At 40.6% G+C, this 17,512-nt stretch overlaps 1 protein-coding gene across 16 annotated transcripts in view; it reads left to right on the forward strand.

The window, feature by feature from the left end:
- The first annotated feature begins 389 nt into the window (after nt 1-389).
- Nucleotides 390-17,512, forward strand: part of LDB2 (LIM domain binding 2) — a 372,791-nt gene continuing 355,668 nt past the window's right edge. For all 16 annotated transcript variants that reach the window (XM_025998616.2, XM_025998623.2, XM_025998642.2 and 13 more), the window contains exon 1: nt 390-1,029. In XM_025998616.2, the coding sequence (XP_025854401.1) occupies nt 898-1,029 (132 nt within the window). In that variant the 5' untranslated portion in view covers nt 390-897. The remainder of the gene's footprint in view (nt 1,030-17,512) is intronic.

The following is a 17,512-nucleotide window of genomic DNA, read 5'->3' on the forward strand; positions in this document are numbered from 1 at the left end:
TGCCCGAGTGAAGCCTTTGGAGAAGAGGGGGAGAGGCTGGGAAGAGGGTTGATGGGGAGGGGGTGAAATGCGAGGGTGAGGAGGGGGCGAAATGCAAAGGCTGGAACAAGCCCTTAGAACAACAGCAAGTAAAACCAAAACTATAGAGGGAGATGAGTGCTTGGGAAATCTTGGCATGCGAGTGAGTCGCCGGCTCTGATGCGGGGGACCACGGTGCGGTGTTGCCGTATTTTGTAGTAATCACATTTCTGATACATTACAACCGTGTGGCTGTCAGGGGTGAGTGGCTCAGGCAGCGGTTAAACCACCTATATGCTAACAAGCTCAGCAATCAGGTTGTGAGGGGTCCTGGCTGGAGGAAAAAAATTAAAACCAAGCCTTAGACTTCTGTCAGACTGTGAGGAGAATTGTATTTTTGAACTAGTCTACAGTGTGGACAGGAAATGACCTCTCCACAAACTGCTTCTTTAAAAACAAGCAGTGGTGCCTAAAGCTATCCAGCTTCTCTCTCTCTCTCTCTCTCTCCCTCTCATTCTCTCCCTCCCTCCCTCCTTCCCTCCCTTCCTCCCTACCAACCTCCCTCCCTCCCTCCCTCCCTGAAGCTCCTGCTCTCTCCCTCTCCCTCCTCTCCCGTGCTCCCTCCCTCCTCCCTCCCTCCCTCCCTCCCGCTCTCCCTCTCCTCTCCTGCTATAGAGGGCTCCAACAGCAGTTCCCAGCCAGTGTGTTCAGCCTGCCTGCCTGCCCGCCTCTGTGTGTGTGTGTGTGTGTGTGTGTGTGAGTGTGTGTGTGTGTGAGCGTGTGCGTGCGTCTACTTTGTACTGTGAGGAACACAGCCCATGTGCTCTGCATGGACGTTACTGATACTCTGTTTAGCTTGATTTTCGACAAGCAGGCAAGATGTCCAGCACACCACATGACCCCTTCTATTCTTCTCCTTTCGGCCCATTTTATAGGAGACATACACCCTACATGGTACAGCCAGAGTACCGAATCTATGAGATGAACAAGAGACTGCAGTCTCGCACAGAGGTAAGTACTTCAGCCTCGGGTGTGTGTGTGTGTGTGTGTGTGTGTGTGTGTGTGTGTGTGTGTGTTTGTATTTTTTTTTTTTTTTTTAAACTGTGCATGGGCTTTTCCTGGGTCGCTGGCTGAATTCTGCGGGAAGTGTCCCACTAGATACTACCACGGACGTGGAAACGAGCGCCAGGATGAATCCAGTAGTTTGGACGCTGGCTTTCCAGGCGCAGCAACTCTTGGAGCTGGGGACAGTTTCTGCCGGAATCTTGAAATAGACAGCCCGGCACTTGGTTCGCCTGCCGGGTCTCCAGAAATGCTGGTTCTTCCCCAACTCTGGGGCTTGCAGGCTCGGAAGTCGGTCCCGCTGGCGTTTCGTGAGATACAATTCCAAGGGATCTGGGGGATCATTTGCATCTGGCAAAAGAGATTTTTTTTTTTTTTTTCACAAATCCCCGAGGAAGTCTGCTTTGACCTGCATTTGCTTTTCAAAGTCAGCAAAATCGAGGTGGAGGGGGCAGCGGGGTAACCCCATACACTTTTCAGAACTAGCCCTGGAGGGACACATTGTTTGTGTATTTCCGTGTGAAATTCAGAAACCAGTTGCTCGGGGCAAGGGGGTTCTCCACTTTCTCTGATCGCTGATGGGAGTGTCTCCCCAGAAGCTCTACCTTCCTTCGGAGCTGGCTCTGCATTCAAGTCAGCTCGAGTTTTGCATATTTGTAATCTTGTGCCTGAGAGAGGGAGCGAGCCTCTGCCTCCCCGGCCAGCAACTCTGGGAGCTGAGAGGAGAACAGGACTTTCAGAACTTTGTAAATGCAAAACTCCAGACTGCCTCCTGCAATTTAAATATTTAATGCCAGTTGACTTTTTCTCTGTGCTAGCTGGGCTGGCAGGTCTTGCTGCTGGGCTGTCCCTTTGCCTGGAAGTGGGGGCTTTGTGCTGAAGTGTTCTGAGCAGGAGTTAGTTGTAGGTGCACCAAAGTCACTTGAGGAAGTAGAAATCGCTGGGAATCCCGTCTCCTCTGCCAGAGTGCAAATACCCAGAGGGTTGATGGCAAAGGGCTTTGGGGAAATAGCTTTGGTGGAATTTTAGATTGGAGGCTGACTCTCAGCTTTGGAAGGGGGACTCAAATCAATGTTGTATGATAAAATAAAACATACTTGCCTAAATTGTCAACAGAGCCATGGAGAATTCAGGACGCTTGATGTATTTAATACAGCTAACAAGATGTGACCTGCTTTCTGATTGGCTAACTGCTGGACAAGGACTGATTTTTCTTTTTTTTAAACTGGGTTGTCTTTAGCACTGCTATTTTCTTTATTTATTCATACATCATAGAAGTTAAATATCATTGATGATACTGTTGCTCTTCTCAGAAGCCCGTAGCTCTCACAGAAGTGTGAAACCCTGTTTTGCTTAGGGTGCTGACCTGTTGGCAGTAAACGATATTCCTGTGTTTTGTCGTGTGTGTTGCAAGGTTGTATATTTCATTCAGTGTTTTTGGGACTATCTGTTGGATTCTTAAATTCTTGCATAAACTGTTGGTTGTCATAGCCTGCTTATCAGAATTAGGGAGATAGGAAATGTCTTGTACTTCAGATGCGCATTAATTGCCATACAAATTTGGAGTTCAAGGGGTCTTAAAAATACACTTGGTTGAAAACTGGAGAACGAGGGCCATTAAGGCTTGGTTCTTGAGCAGGATTTAAAAATAACCTGCGTCCAGCTTAGGTTTTAGAAAGTTTCTGAGAAGTTGTGGAATGAGGTTTTGCTGCCATCCTCCTTGGTTAGGAGAACAGGCAGTTTTCCTTGATATCTGTGCTCCCTTGTGCTCCAAAATTATCACTTGGTCAGTTCAGAGCTAGGTTACCTGGGGCACTTCCCTGTCCTGGCCCTCACGAAAATCTGCAGATGCAGAAAGATCCCACATTTGTTTCCCATTTGAGAGAAAAACCTTCGAAAAGTTCCCCATTTGTAGTATGTCTCTTAAAAATTGTCACATTATCTTTTGTGAGAGCTGAACTCAAGAACTCCTATCTTTTGGATTATGGGGTATTACTTTTAAAGATTTTCCTCTGAGTAGAAAAAAACAGCTTCACAGCCAAGAAACAGGAGAGGAAAGCTTGCTGTGACAAATCTTAAAGATTTTTTTAAAACCTCTCTGACCATGACAAAAAAGTCCTGTGAACTGTTTTCTGGTATGTTCTAGAGTCAACCCCGAACATTACCCCCCTTAATTAGATCTTTTTTATAATTATCCAAATAATTGCCCTGACACTTCTTTTCTCTTTGCCAAGCAGTAAAAGATGTCATGAACCCAAAGGCCATCAATTTGTTTTCATTTCATATGAAAAAAAGGAGAGAATAAAATAATTTCTCCTAAGATATTTAAATATAATAATAGGTATTAAATTTTGGTCAGAGTTTGTAATTGGAAAAGAAAATGTTTAGATAAAAAAAAAACTTTTCATGAGAAAGTTACATTGTGCCTTCACCGAACTATGTTTATTGATGATGAAGTTGTTCTGAATCCTAGAGACGGTTGAAACAAAATATAATAATACCCAGCAAGAGTTACCAGGTTATTCACACACAAAATCAAATAGATTGTTGAGTGACTCTTGTAACTTAACCAAATGCATTCAATCTTTTTGGCAAGAGAGACTCACCTTTTTCTCCTCTGTCTTCTTTCTGGTTGTTGATCCTATATTACATGGTATTATTTCATTGATTCCTAACAACACACACACACACACACACACACACACACAATTTGAGTAAGAATCTCAAGTCCCCATTCCTTTTTTTCTTTTAAAGATTTTATTTATTTATTCATGAGAGAGAGAGAGAGAAGCAGAGACACAGGCAGAAGGAGAAGCAGGCTCCATGTAGAGAGCCCGACGTGGGACCTGATCCTGGGTCTCTAGGATCATGCCCTGGGCTGAAGCCACCCGGGCTGCCCCCCCATTCCTTTTTGAACATAGACTTGGCTAGGAAGAAATCATAGTAAATCAATGTTGATGAGTAAATTATAATCAAGTTCATAGAAATTTCCTAGAAATTTATGGAATTCTTTATGGAAAGGAAAGAAAGTGGTAAAGAACCATGGGGTTTACCTATCCTTCCATAGCTAACCCTCCCTCCCCCAGGCATTCTGTCCTGTGATTGGTGCATTTCTTCCAATTAAATCAAATCAAAGTCCTTCCGAAACTGGGTAATGAGAGTTTAAAGAGCTTTGGATTGGGAGGTAATCCTGTTCCTTTCTTGTTTCTGTCACTTCCTAAAACTATTTGGCATAAATCATGGTTCTTCATTTGAAAATGGTTCCTCATTTGAAAATTACCCTGTGGTACCCCTAAAATTCTCCAAAATTTCAAATGCTACAAAAGTCCTGGGTTTGGTTTTCTTTTGTACGAGAAAGTATTGTGAACCCAGCAAGAGCACAGACATGATTTCTTTGCTCATGGTATTCAGTTCAAACTCACAAACAGTACTGAAAGCAATGAAGTCATAGTGGAGAAAGAGCTGAAGGCAGAGACTCTGCCAATCTTGTTTTAAAGTAGCGCTCGGAGCTCCCAGTTCCTGGGACAAAATAGGTACTCAGTAAACATCTGTTAACTTGCCAGTCAATGAGTCAGTAGGTGGAAGAGGAGAGAGTTTGAGAACTATGTCACTGGAATTAGCACCTTTCCCCAGAAACAATCCTAGTGCCTCTGGGGTCCTGCTATGCCCTGAAGCTGCTTTGGGAATCTGCCTTCCATTCCCCTAAAATTGTTCATGTGGGGACATTCTCCACCTTTATTTTACCATGATGTGACTTAGGTGCCTAATCTTTGTGGCAAAGGAAACCAAATGTCTAAGAGATTATAGAGCCTTTTAAAAGGAATATGGATGTATCACAGAGCAAACCAAAACAACACAAAATATGTTTTAAATGCTATTGGCTGTTCTGGGAAATAAAATTTATTTGCAACGTCAGAATCTCAGTGGAATTTCATAAAGAAATATGTGGGTGTACTCCCCCCACCCCCCCGGCTTTAAATGAAATTAAGAGAAACTCTTTGAGCTTTGCGTCACTGTTGGTCACTGTGATTCCCAGGCAGTAGGAAGGGGGTGACATTTATGTTGTGTGTGTTACCATGATTTACCCGACGTCTTCCAAAATTCTCCTATTTGCATGGTCTTGCTGTCCCAGATGTATTTGGGAAGAACACAACTGCCCAATTATATAGTTAGTTTAGCATTGCTCACAGAGTGCAGTCGGATAGGCTAGAAACAACATGGTCTGCAGATACCAGAATTTGTTCTGTAAAAAGCTTCAGTATTCACAAAAAGCAGTATTTTTTTCACTTCCTGAGGTCTGTGAAATGAAAATATAGGTAAAATATGGGACACATCATAGTGACCTCTGTTTTTAGTGAAAGGATTTCACTGATGTTGGATTACTATAGAATTTAAGAAAGTTTATCAAGTTACAAAACATCTTCATTCTCGTAGATTAACTTTCTGTACCTTTTTTTCTCAAATGACCCAACATGTCTCCATTGCAATAAAGCTGTTTTAAAGTATATATATTTTTTTCCTGCTGGTAATACACTAATTTTAATAAAGTACCACAAACTCCAGGAAAGTGTGGGTTCCATTCCATTATGCATTTCTTCTGTTTCGAGTTTTTTTTTATTTTTTCCTTTTATCAACATTACACATCCCACTCCAAAAGAGAAAACTGTGATTACAATTGGAAGCCACACACACAAGGTTTTTATTAGAATTACAGTTTTTGGTTTTGCAGGATTTAATATGAACGTGAAAAATGTTTGAAGACCTTGAAATTTAAATCTGCTGCTTGCACCCCTCCCTGCTCAACTCTCAAGCTCCCTGGGGAGGGTGTGGGAGGGGGTGGGGGGGTTCTCATTCTTCTCTTTCAGTTACATTTTTATATACTTCAGTCCCAGGGTTTCACGTTGTAACATCATGTTTATTCATGGGGTAGCTTAGTATCCTTGATGTTCAGACGGAGTCTAGTTAAAATGAGATTAGGTATTTTGGATAGGTGGAAAAACATGAGAAATGCTTTGTGATAACTTGGATTTTTTTTTTCCTAGAAATTTAGAAAGAAAAATGCTGCTGTTACTCTGCCTCATATGAATGATTTTCAGTGTTAAACCAGAACTTTTCAAGTTTTTCCGAAGGGGGTTGTGCGGAGTGGGGGGAGGGGGTATTGGTAGTGGTAAGGAAAGCTGTTTTGAAAATGTTAAATGAAACCAAAAGTGCAGTTTTAAAAATGAGAACTTCCAAACTCTTTTATTTTTCAAAATCTCTACATGACTTCAGAAAACAAATCGCAGGACTCTTGTACTGATTTTATTTTCCTGACATCTTTCTTCCCCACTATGTTCTTACTATGGGAACTGTTTTTAATTAAAAATTGCTGCAAACTAACTATTAGTAGGAGGCCAAGAAGGAAAAAAAAATCTCTCAACTCACAGTCAACACAGATTCTTATCAGTCTAAAATCAATGCACATTTAAATTTCACCCTTTCTGGTGTGTAAATTATGATATAGGATTTAAAACCGTATGCATTTTTTATGCATTTAGCTTTTTGTTTGGGTTTCAGAAAGAAATTAATTTAAATTGTATGGAGAACAGGGCTATAAATCTCCTTTTATTACATTTGTCCACATTAACTCATTTTTCATGAGGAACACAGAACACCTCCTTTCTGAACAAGCAAACAAAACATAAAACAAACAACCTCAAATATCCAACTTTATCCATTGTCAAGAACAAGAGTCATAAATTTATTTGGATTTGGTTGGTGGGTCTCAAAATACAATTGATCTGGGAAAACAGTCTCTTTTTAAAAGTGTCAGAAAACAGAGCTTTAACAAATGTTCAGTTGACGTAGATATTACATATACCTTTGTCATTATCTGACAAAGATATTGCTTGCTTGGTTTCTTTCCTTCTTTCTTTCTTTTTTTCTTTCTTTCTCAGTTCAAGCCTAGATTTTTTTTTTTTAAACTTAAATTGTAGAAGCATGAATCTGGACATAGGCAACTATTAATACGTAAAACAAAATCCAATTATTTCTTCAAGAATTGCCATATTTCAGGCAATGACAATACCAGAGGCTGGAAATACAGAGATGATTAGAACATTTTCTGTCCTCTAGAAGCTTATAATTTGGTAATGAAGGAAGACACACAAACTTGGTCTTACAATGAGGTGCCATGAGAGATTAATACGTGGTGTATTATGGGTGTGTCCACGTACTGAGGGGTAAATGCCCTTCTGAAAGGTGGTCAGAGAGAGCTACATCTATGGGCTGCTTACTATGTGTTGAGCACTGTGCTGAGTGCTTTCTGTACGTCAGCTCACGGAAGCCTCATAATCACCTCTGGAGGTGGGTGCTCTGATTGCAGTTTTACTGAGGAAACAAAGGGTTAAGGAAATTGTCCAAGGTCACACAACATGCTAGTTCAGTTTTAGAGGTTGTGCTGTTAATTTCTGTGCTCTAGCACCTCTTGAGAGAAGTACTGGCTAGGATTCTAGTTTCACCTGTGGAAACTTATTTGGTGAACAAATTCATTTTTTTTTCTCCCTAAAACAGGTTGACTTTTGCAGTGGTTGGAAAGGTGACCTCATCTATCTGACTTGATTTGACTGTTTGTCTCTCAGGTTTCTGACTGATTTTCAAAAGACACCATGTGAAATTTCTAAGGATGGTGCAAAGAGCTAGACAATATACCCTGGTTATTGAGAAAAGAACCGAAATGACACTCCCTCTAGAAGAATGAGTGTCTTCAATATTCACTGAAGTGATATTCTCTGAAGAGTCACTGGACTGATTGTAGGATATTATGCATAATCATCTAAAGGTTTACTTTTTTACTTAAAAATATTTAGGTTTCCATCCAGGGCTTGGCTCTTCTCAGGCATGCTCTGTGGAAGATGGTGTTTTGTCTTAAACAATGAAATACCAGGAGATTAAATTAGGATTAGACTTTGGGATGACCTTGGCTTCCTTTGCATGTACTCATTGAACAATCTTAGGGAAAATAGAGGCATACAGGGCTTCCTGCTCACCAGTTTGATCCTCTTCTAAGAGGCAATCTCCACCCTCTGTGTCTCTGCCTTTCTTTGTGGGAGGTGATGTCCCCTACCTACACGTGTAGCCTACTTCAGGTTCCAGTGAGGCCCTTGCCTTTATAGTAAATGCCTGCCAATTTTTGGACATAGGATGGATTTCCTCATTTGATCTACCCCAAACCTGAGATGCTTGCATTCTGGTTGTCCTTTAACAGATACCAGAAAAGTGAAGCCCAGAGACATGTAGACTGAGTCCATACCTGGGCATCTCTGGGGGCCACATCTTCTGACTCCCCACTTCAATGTTCTCTCCCAAAGCATGTGTGTGGTACAGGCCCCATGCACTCCTTTAGAGGCCCTGACTTGCCCTCACTTTGCCACCACTTTTGACTTACCTAATTTGAAGTTTTAGTCTTCCAACTAAAAACAGAAGGCACAGTGTTAGAGATTTTTGACAGACCCCTCTGAAGAAGAGGGAGCTACTCTGTTCTGGTGACATCACAACCCCATCCTCTCTTTTCCGGGTTAGGATGGTTTCCTAACTGCCCTCCCTGTTCCCTCTCTTCATCTTAAAATCTATTCCCCATGAGCAGCCAAAGTGATATTTTTGAAGCATAAATTGGATCACATCACTATTTAGTGTTCCCTTACACCCAGAATAAGCTCATTGCTTTAACTGTAAGAATGGATTGATCTGCTCCTTCCTGAGATCCAGTCTTATCTCCTTCCACATGTTCTGCAGACTCCAGCTACAAGGAGCATCTTTGGATCTAATAACTCTCCGAGCTTGTCCATATCTCAACACCTTTGCCCTCAGCGGTGGGATGGATATACAGATTCCTCTATAATAACCCATACAAGTATTAGAAGATCTAATTTGAATTAGAATTTGACATGGTGTCGGTTTTATTTGCAGGTAATCAATTAAATATCCCAAAGAAGGTAATCACAATGAAGGGTGAGAGTCCCAGCACTTAGGAGATCCTCTCCTGACCAGCTTAAATGTCCCCTTCACAGAGTAGTTTTCCTGGATCACCTCAATTAAAATGACCTTCCTTAATCCCATTCACTTTCTATCACATGTCCCGATAATTCCTGATAATTTTCTTCATAGAAATGGTAGCAAACTGATATTTTCTTGCTTCTAGTTTATTGCTTAAATATCTGCTTGTTCCCTATGGAATATGAGCTGTGTGAAGGCAGAGGCCTCATTTGTCTTATTTGCAGTTGTCCCCTCAATCCTCCCCAGCGCACAGTTGATATGCAAAATATATCAGTTGAATAAAAGAAATTCAGTTGTATCAGTACCATTCAGAATGACACTGGATCTTGAATCTCACCAAAGAATCTGTGAGCCTAATAGCCCGGTGAGTGCTCACTGATAGAATGCTCAGCCAGACTTGCAGGGGGAAAAAAAAGAAAAAGAAGGCTGGAATGAGAAGAAAGGGTTGACCTGAGAATTTTGCTTTCTGGGTGTTATGAATCTGTTGGGAGTCTCCTGACTTCTGATTAAAAATATTTACACTTATCCTAGTGTTTTTTCTCACTTGATATATCTACCACTTCTCTCTCTTTGGGTATACCAAGGGGCTCACAGCCATGAATTAGGATATGAATCGTGAGTGTAACTTATATTTCCTGGAGCACTTTGCACTTTGGGAAAGGGCTTTCAGGGCCATTAATTAGCTATTTGAAGTGATTTACACAACAGAAAATATGGAAAGTTATGTTAGTACGTGATGTTGTGGTTTATAATAAATTTGTGTTTGCTAACTGTAGTGTGAGACAGAGATGCTCTCCCCAGTTGGATTGTATTTGTGTATGTGTGCACCTTCTAGTTAGGAAACATGCACAGTATTTCCACCAGTGCTTTTTTCCTTTGGAGCAAAAAGAGTGACGTCCCTGGAACGTAAAGATCTGAACGGAAGTATGACCTATAACAAGTCAGATCTGGATCCAAACCCTGGCTTGCCTCTTGCTTGTTCTGTGATTTTAGGGAAATTTCTTAACTTTTCTGTTTGTTTTCTTGGCTTGAGTTTTAGCTTGGGAGATGAATGGCTAATAGATGTAAAATGCCTGGTAAAGGGGCACCTGGGTGGCTCAGTTGGTTAGGCATCTGCCTTCTGCTCAGGTTGTGATCCCAGGGTCCTGGGATGGAGCCTTGCACTGGGCTCCCTACTCTACCAGGAGCCTGCTTCTCTCTCTCCTTCTGCCTGCTGCTCCCCTTGCTTGTGTTCTCACTCTATCAAATAAATTCAAAAATATCTTAAAAAAAAAAAAACCTGGTACAGTAATCTCCCCACTCTCCCACCGCAGTTTTGCTTTGCTTAGTTTCGGTTCCATGCAGTCAACCGTAGTCCAGGAGCCGATGATCCTCCTTCTGCTATATTGTTAGAAGGTCAACAGCAGGCTAATGCTACATAGCAATGCCAGCGTCATTCACCTCACCTTGCCTCATCACATAGCCATTTTATCATCTTATATATCCCCGGAAGAAGGGTGACTGCAGTATAGCAGATATTTTAAGAGAGAGACTTCATTCACCTAACTTTTGTTATAGCATATTGTTATAGTTATTTTATTATTAATTATTGTTGTTAATCCCTTACTGTGCCCAATTTATAACTTACACTTTATCCTAGGGGTGTATGATGGGAGAAAACATAGTACATATAGGGTTTGGTACTCTCCATGGTTTCAGGCATCCACTGGGGGTCTTGGAATGCATTTTTCACAGATAAGGGGGGATTTCTGTGTATAGTAAGTGGTCAATGAATGGGAACTAAGATGAAGATGGTGATGATGATTTGAGGCCCCTATTCTCTATCCTATCAGCAAATTAAGTCGCATAAATAAGTAAGGCTGCTTGATATCCTGAAAATATCTTTACAAATTAAAAAAAATTTTTTTTTTTACAAATACTTTTTACATAGTTTGTACTAGCACATTGCAATCTAATGGACAAAACTTGTAATGATGTTGTAAGACTTATCGATTCCATGTTCTTATATAAGATAATGCCATCAGGGTTTTTCACTGTTACATAGTAGTGCTGACATAATAATCTTATACCTTCTTGTGGCCATGATCTCCCCTTACATCCAGGTTATAATGATCTCTGAGATATACCTATAGTTAAGGACTAAGAATTGACCAATGTGTGGGACACACACACTCCATTCTGTTGGGAGAAAGCTGTGTTCAGGGTTTGCTCCTGCTTAGATCAGCGGAGAGAACAGAACGTCGAAATATTCTCTGGTACCAGCAGCACCTTTACAGGGCCACCTAATGGGGGCCCCAGGGAGGGCCGAGGAGCACACACCTGCTGTCCTTGACTGGCCATTTCGTCTAAAGAGGCGCACTTCTCAATATGCGGCTCTGCACAGACTTCTTCAAGGGAGCTGTGTCAGCACTGGTCGGAAGGAAGCCTGAAGCACCACCTGCGTGTCTGGACTGCTAACAGCCCTGCCAATTGATCCACTGTGACACCTTGTGGCTTACTCCTTAACACAGTGAAACTGCACTCGCGTGGAAGTGGTGGTGCGCTGAATGGTGCCACGCGGTATCGTGCTGGCCAGAGGGATCACGTTGATGGGTAGGAAAGCTGCCTCCTTCCGCTTGCCTTAGAGATGCACCTGGGTATTAGTGTGCTCATTTGTCCCATTAATTTCAGTGTAGGGCTTCCTTGATTTTTCATTATTGAATTCTTTAAATTACACATACCTTCCTACACTTCATCTCTTTGACCAGGTCATTGGTGATTTTTATTTAGAGTTCCACGTTAATAATTTTTTATCAGTCTTTCTAGTCAAGTATCTTGCGTCACTCAAACATTAAATAGTTTGCATATATATGTGTGTGTGTGTATATGTGTATATATATATATATATATTATTTTTTGGAGAGGGTAGTGCTTGTTAAATTTTGCTCCCCAATATGGGTCATTTCTAAGGACTCATGAAGATTTTATCTTGAGACTGAAAATTATGTTGACAAGCAAAAGCTAGTCAACAAGGCAAACCATTCATTCGATGGTACACACATACACAAGTCTTCTTATACCTTCTAATTTTAGTCATGATTATGCTGCAATTGGTTAAAATGTCTTGCTTGAAATTGAAATTAGGCAGTTGGTACATATCTCCTACCTTTGAAAGGTTTTGATGGAGAATATTTAATGGAGCCTACCATTCTCAAATTGGCTGAATCTTAGAATTTCAGAGCTGGAATAGATATGAGAGGTCATCAAGTCCAAGCTTCTGATTTTGGAAGTTCAGAAACCAGGCACAGGTGGGACTTATCTGGACCTTGAAGTTTTGCTAAATGGTCTCAGGTTTTGTAAATCATAACACTTGTTGCCTGGTAATAACCAGGGACTGGCCAAATTAAACACTCTTACCAACCACTAATTTGTTCTTCAATCTTGCAAAAACGTCCGTTTCAAACCATTTTCTCCTTTTCCAGTTTTCTGATTGCCCTAAAATAGTATCAGTCTTTAGTATCATGCTACTGATATTGAAAAACACAACACTAACCTACCTTGTTTTAGAATGTGTGATTGCTTTCTTTGCCAATTTATTTAAAATTAAATTGTGTGTGCTTTTCTGATTTTAAAATTTTCTGATTTTAAAAACATGATACATCATCAATATGGAGTATTTATAAAATACAACAATGTGCAAAGAAGTAAATACAAATTTTCTCTAATTCTACTATGCAAAAAATTGCTTTTAACATATTAGTGTATAAATGTAATATACACAAGTATATACGTCAACCTTTTCATGTCTGGGAGCATTTTGAACACTCTTTTGAATGTAGCTCTTTGAACTAAAATTATGAGTGTTTCACCATGCTCTTAAGCCTTTTAAAAATATATTTTGAGTTGTCTGAATTCTTTATACTTATGCTTATGTTTTAAAAATTAATACCATATAAATATTTTAAAAATTATCTGGCTCCTTTGTACCATGATTTAAACTCAAAGAATTAGTATTTTTAATAATCAAGCTTATCTCCCAGTAAGATGGGATGCTGGTACTAAGGATTTAGCTATGGTGACTATTATGATTACTGTTAGCATCTAATACTAGGCAGAAATCTTCACCGAGTGTTCCCTGTCTCCTTTTAAGGATTTCCCCTCCCATTTGAGGACAGATGTTTTTTCCCCCTTGTTTTTCTTTCTCTTGTATTATTTCTGAGTCAAGAGGCAGCTGGCATGCAACCTTGTGCAAGGTCCATAAATCAAAAGATTTTTTGCACAATTTATACTGGGAAGAAGGAGCTTGAATTAATGTTAAGAGTTAGTGTTGATCTAGAACCAGTAGGTTGAGCTATAGCAAGTTAATTTATGACACTGTTTGAAGGACATATATTCGATTCAAGGAGAAAAGTGAAATCTCAAAAAGTGAGCTATGTCATGAGTTGTATGCAATGTTATCTTATTTTCTCCATTGGATCGAAGAGATCCTTGGGGTCAGGTACTATCTTATTCATGTTTGTATCCTTCGTGATAATTTACATTCTCTGTTCCAATAGTGGTCTTTTTTTTTTTTTAAAGGCACATTTCACAGAGGCAGACATTTTGTAACTAGATTCTGAGTTCTCACTGTTTTAATATGGGTAATATGCATTTTATAGATAAGCTTCATACACATATGCTTCTATGACAATGTTGTGGTGTGCAGTATTGTCCCCTACTACAGCACTAGCATTAAATGATTAACTTCTGGAGTCATGCAGATTTATGTTTCTTACTATTTGTATGACCGTGAGTGAATTAATTTACCCCTTCTTGTCGCAGTTGCCTTCTTGGGTAATGTAGGAGTGATGATAGAAACGAAGTCTTTGGGTTTTTATGAGGACTGAATGAGATCATTCTTATAAAGTAGTTAGCATAGTGCCTGTCCCCTAGAAGTGTTAACCACTGTTATCATGGCTTATTTGTTCCGTGGATATTGAGCACCTACCTTATGTGGTCTTACTGGTCTAGAGATGAATAGGGTGGCATCCCTGTGGTGAAGGAGCTAGTGAGAGCACAGTAAGGATTTATGGGAAGGAGGGTGTTGAGGGATGAGTGTGGGGTCTGCCAGTCTGAGAAGGATGATGGGAAGGTGGTTTTTGGCAGAAGGAATGGCACATGCAAAGACACTGAGCCTTGAAATGTGAGTGTCTGTTTGATGAAGGTGAGGATTTTAGAATGACTGCGGCTTAGGGTCTGGGGAGTCTGTTCATTATATGCAGGTGGGGTTGGCGAAGGTAGGAGATAAGCCTGGAGAGGAAGGGGGGAAACAGATGATGAAGGTTTTGGTATGCCACTCCAGGACCTTTGGTCTTCATCTTTCAGAGACTATCTATTGGACTTACCATGGTGACTACAAACAGGGCCCTGATGTGATTGGTTAGTTTCTCTGTGCTTTGGTTTCCTCATTTGGAAAATGATACAAAAGTAGTTCCCCTCTCACATGATTGTTTTGAGGAATTTAATGAGGTAAGGTTTGTAAGCCCTTAGACCAGCACCTCAGACATAGTAGGGATTAAATCAATATTAGCATCTACTGTACTGGACAAAGGGAATTGATAAAAGATAGTTTTTTGCCTGGGTGGTGTGTATGTGTGTGTGTGTGTGTGTGTGTGTGTAACAATTTGATCTGCTTTTGGGCAAGATCACTCTGGTCACTTTGTGGAGAGGAACAAGCCGTCTGTCTTGGAGCATATTTGTCTGCTGAGAGAAAGGAATCGGTGAATGGGGAGATGCACAAAGGAAAAATCACACACAGTTACTGGCTGACTGAGCTATTTTTAGCCTAGTGTGTCTGAAGCAAAGGATGGATTTTCATGGCATTTTTTTTTTTAAAGATGCAAAATTACCGTAAGCCAGGGTTATGTAACTTGCCCAGGGACACTTTAATTGTCCACCAGTGAGGCCCATGATGTGGTTCATGAAACTTTTAGCAGTCATTTTTAGAGGATGGGTCCCCAGGGTCTCCAGCCTGACTTTTTTCCCTGCTTTGCCAGAAACGGGAAAACGGAAGTAATGGCCTATGCCTTCTGGGAAAAACCTCCTTACATGGTAGCCAGCCTGGCACCAGGACCCCATAGTGATGTGACAGTGAGTCAAGTGAAAAGGCAGAGTGGGAGAAAGAAGACAGAGTTGAAATCCTACCCTATCCAGGACATGTAACGTGAGTCTCAGAGACTCAGTTTCCAAAGTGGCAGATTGAGAACAACACTACATCAACGTCAGGGACATCTTGAACACTAAGTGGGACCATGGAGGTAAATTGGCAAGATTGGGATGGTATCTGGTAGCAACCCTTCCCTTCCCAACATGGCGCTTCATGTGATGTCTCGGGTCCACAGGCTTGGTGTATTTTAGGGGTGGGTTTCCCATAACTCTTCTCTCTAAACATGAGCCTATGGCTTTGGATAAATCTTTCTTTTTTCCTGAGCCTGTATCCTCTCCCAACAGCTCCGGTGTAGATGAGATGTGAATGGCAAGGTTCTCTCATTGGTCCCAGAGTCTCTGATTCCCAATAGATGGACAGTTTGCTTCTGTTTTTAATCTACCACATTAAAAATAAAATCAGGCTAAATAATGTGTTATTGACTCCCTGTCAAGTCTCCTGTTCTTTTTCTCCCACCCTCATTGGTGAAGGGAACTTGCTGAGTCACAGTGTCTTGCTTTTCCACACCAACTGGCTGGAGCTGGAGAGCCACACTTCTCCCAATGCTCTGTGCACCATTGTCTTAAAACCTGCACATGAAAGAAGGTCCAGGGATTGTTTTTTCTGGTCATCGTAAAAGAACTTCGAAATGCAAATGCAGGATGTACTGAAATTACAGAGATCAGTGGGTGCCCTGTACTGTCAGGGTTTTTTTTTTTTTTTTTTAGAAAGGTTAAAATTCATCTGAACCAAGACTAGAAAATAAGCTTAAGGTGTTAGGTTATTCTGAAAAGACTGTTAATGCCTGTTGGCTAAGTGCATTAAACTGCTTTGAAATGATCACTTGTGTGTACTATTTTAAAACCTGCTTGCTGGGATGGTGATTTAAACCTGTTTTTTTCTGGACTCAAAACTTCGCATTTGTCTGTTGAAAAAAATACTGTATTTGAGATAAATAAATATTAAAATATAGTTTATTATATTTCCAGGCATTTGTCTGTAAGGAAAATATGTCAAGACACTTATAGTTAGAAACTGAAATCTCTGCCTTAATTCACTCCATCGTATTTCCAAAGAGCCTAACCATATATATAGTATTACCAGGTCTCCAGAGACCTCCTTGAAGGGATACCAGATACTCATGGTATAACAGGAGAGTGGGAGGTGGGGAGAAAATGGTGGGGAATGGTTTCCAGTCCTAATTCTATATTTCCTGTGATTTTTTTTTTTTAATGGAAGCAGGGGAAAAGGAGAGACGAAAGAATGCTGTTACTTTTATGACAGCTTTGATTCTAGACTATTAAAGAAGTAGCATTTACTGTGGCACCCTGGAGTTTCTATGGTGGGATTGCATGGCTTATTCATATCTCAATAACTTATTGAGCTTTTTTATTATGTGCTTGGTGATGGAGGATGACAAGCAAGCCCTGCCCTCAGGATGCTCATAGCCCAGTGGGGAAGACAGCCGGCTAAATAGATACTTTTGGTGAAAGGTGACCAGAATCCTGATGGGCAAGACTAGGCTGTGGAGAGCAGTGAGGATGGACATCATCCCAGCAGAAAGTAGTATTGGGACACACACACATGTACATATGCACATGCACATAAGTGCATATACCCATACATGTGCACATTTCACACTCTAAGTTGCTTATCATATGTAGTAAATTTTGACCCAAATATTCATATTTTTAATCTAGGGCACTCCTAACTTTTTGACAATGCTGCATATCTGGTGATCTTTAGAGGTATTAAGCTGCTTAAACATCCAAACCCAGGGAGATAAAGCCATGAAGTATTAAGGTGATGGCTGCAGCATTAAAGTGATGGCTGCAGCATTAAAGTGATGATTGCAAGGAGGCCCTCTAAACCTCAGATGAGGGAGAGAAAGAAGGCAACCTCTCTAAGCCTACTTCAAAAGCCAAGATATAAAAAAAAAATAAATAAAAAAAAGCCAAGATATAGCAAAAATAGTCCTTTTGTTTTTCCTTGGCCTTGAGAAATTGTTTGTGTGTAGGGTAGAAAACTTCATCCTTACCACGTTGGTGATTGTAGTAATTTTCACGAAACTTCTAAACTTCTAAGTTGTTACTTAATGAATCTAAAAAAACAAAAACAAAAACAAAAAAACCTCTTCCAGCTATGGTATCTACTTAGACAATGCTGAGAAAAATTGAGGAAGAAAAAGATCATGTGAAACCTTAAATGGTTAGGAATCCCTAAAACTGAAGGCAG

The sequence above is a fragment of the Vulpes vulpes genome, chromosome 14 (assembly GCF_048418805.1).
Source record: "Vulpes vulpes isolate BD-2025 chromosome 14, VulVul3, whole genome shotgun sequence".
NCBI classification, from domain to species: domain Eukaryota; kingdom Metazoa; phylum Chordata; class Mammalia; order Carnivora; family Canidae; genus Vulpes; species Vulpes vulpes.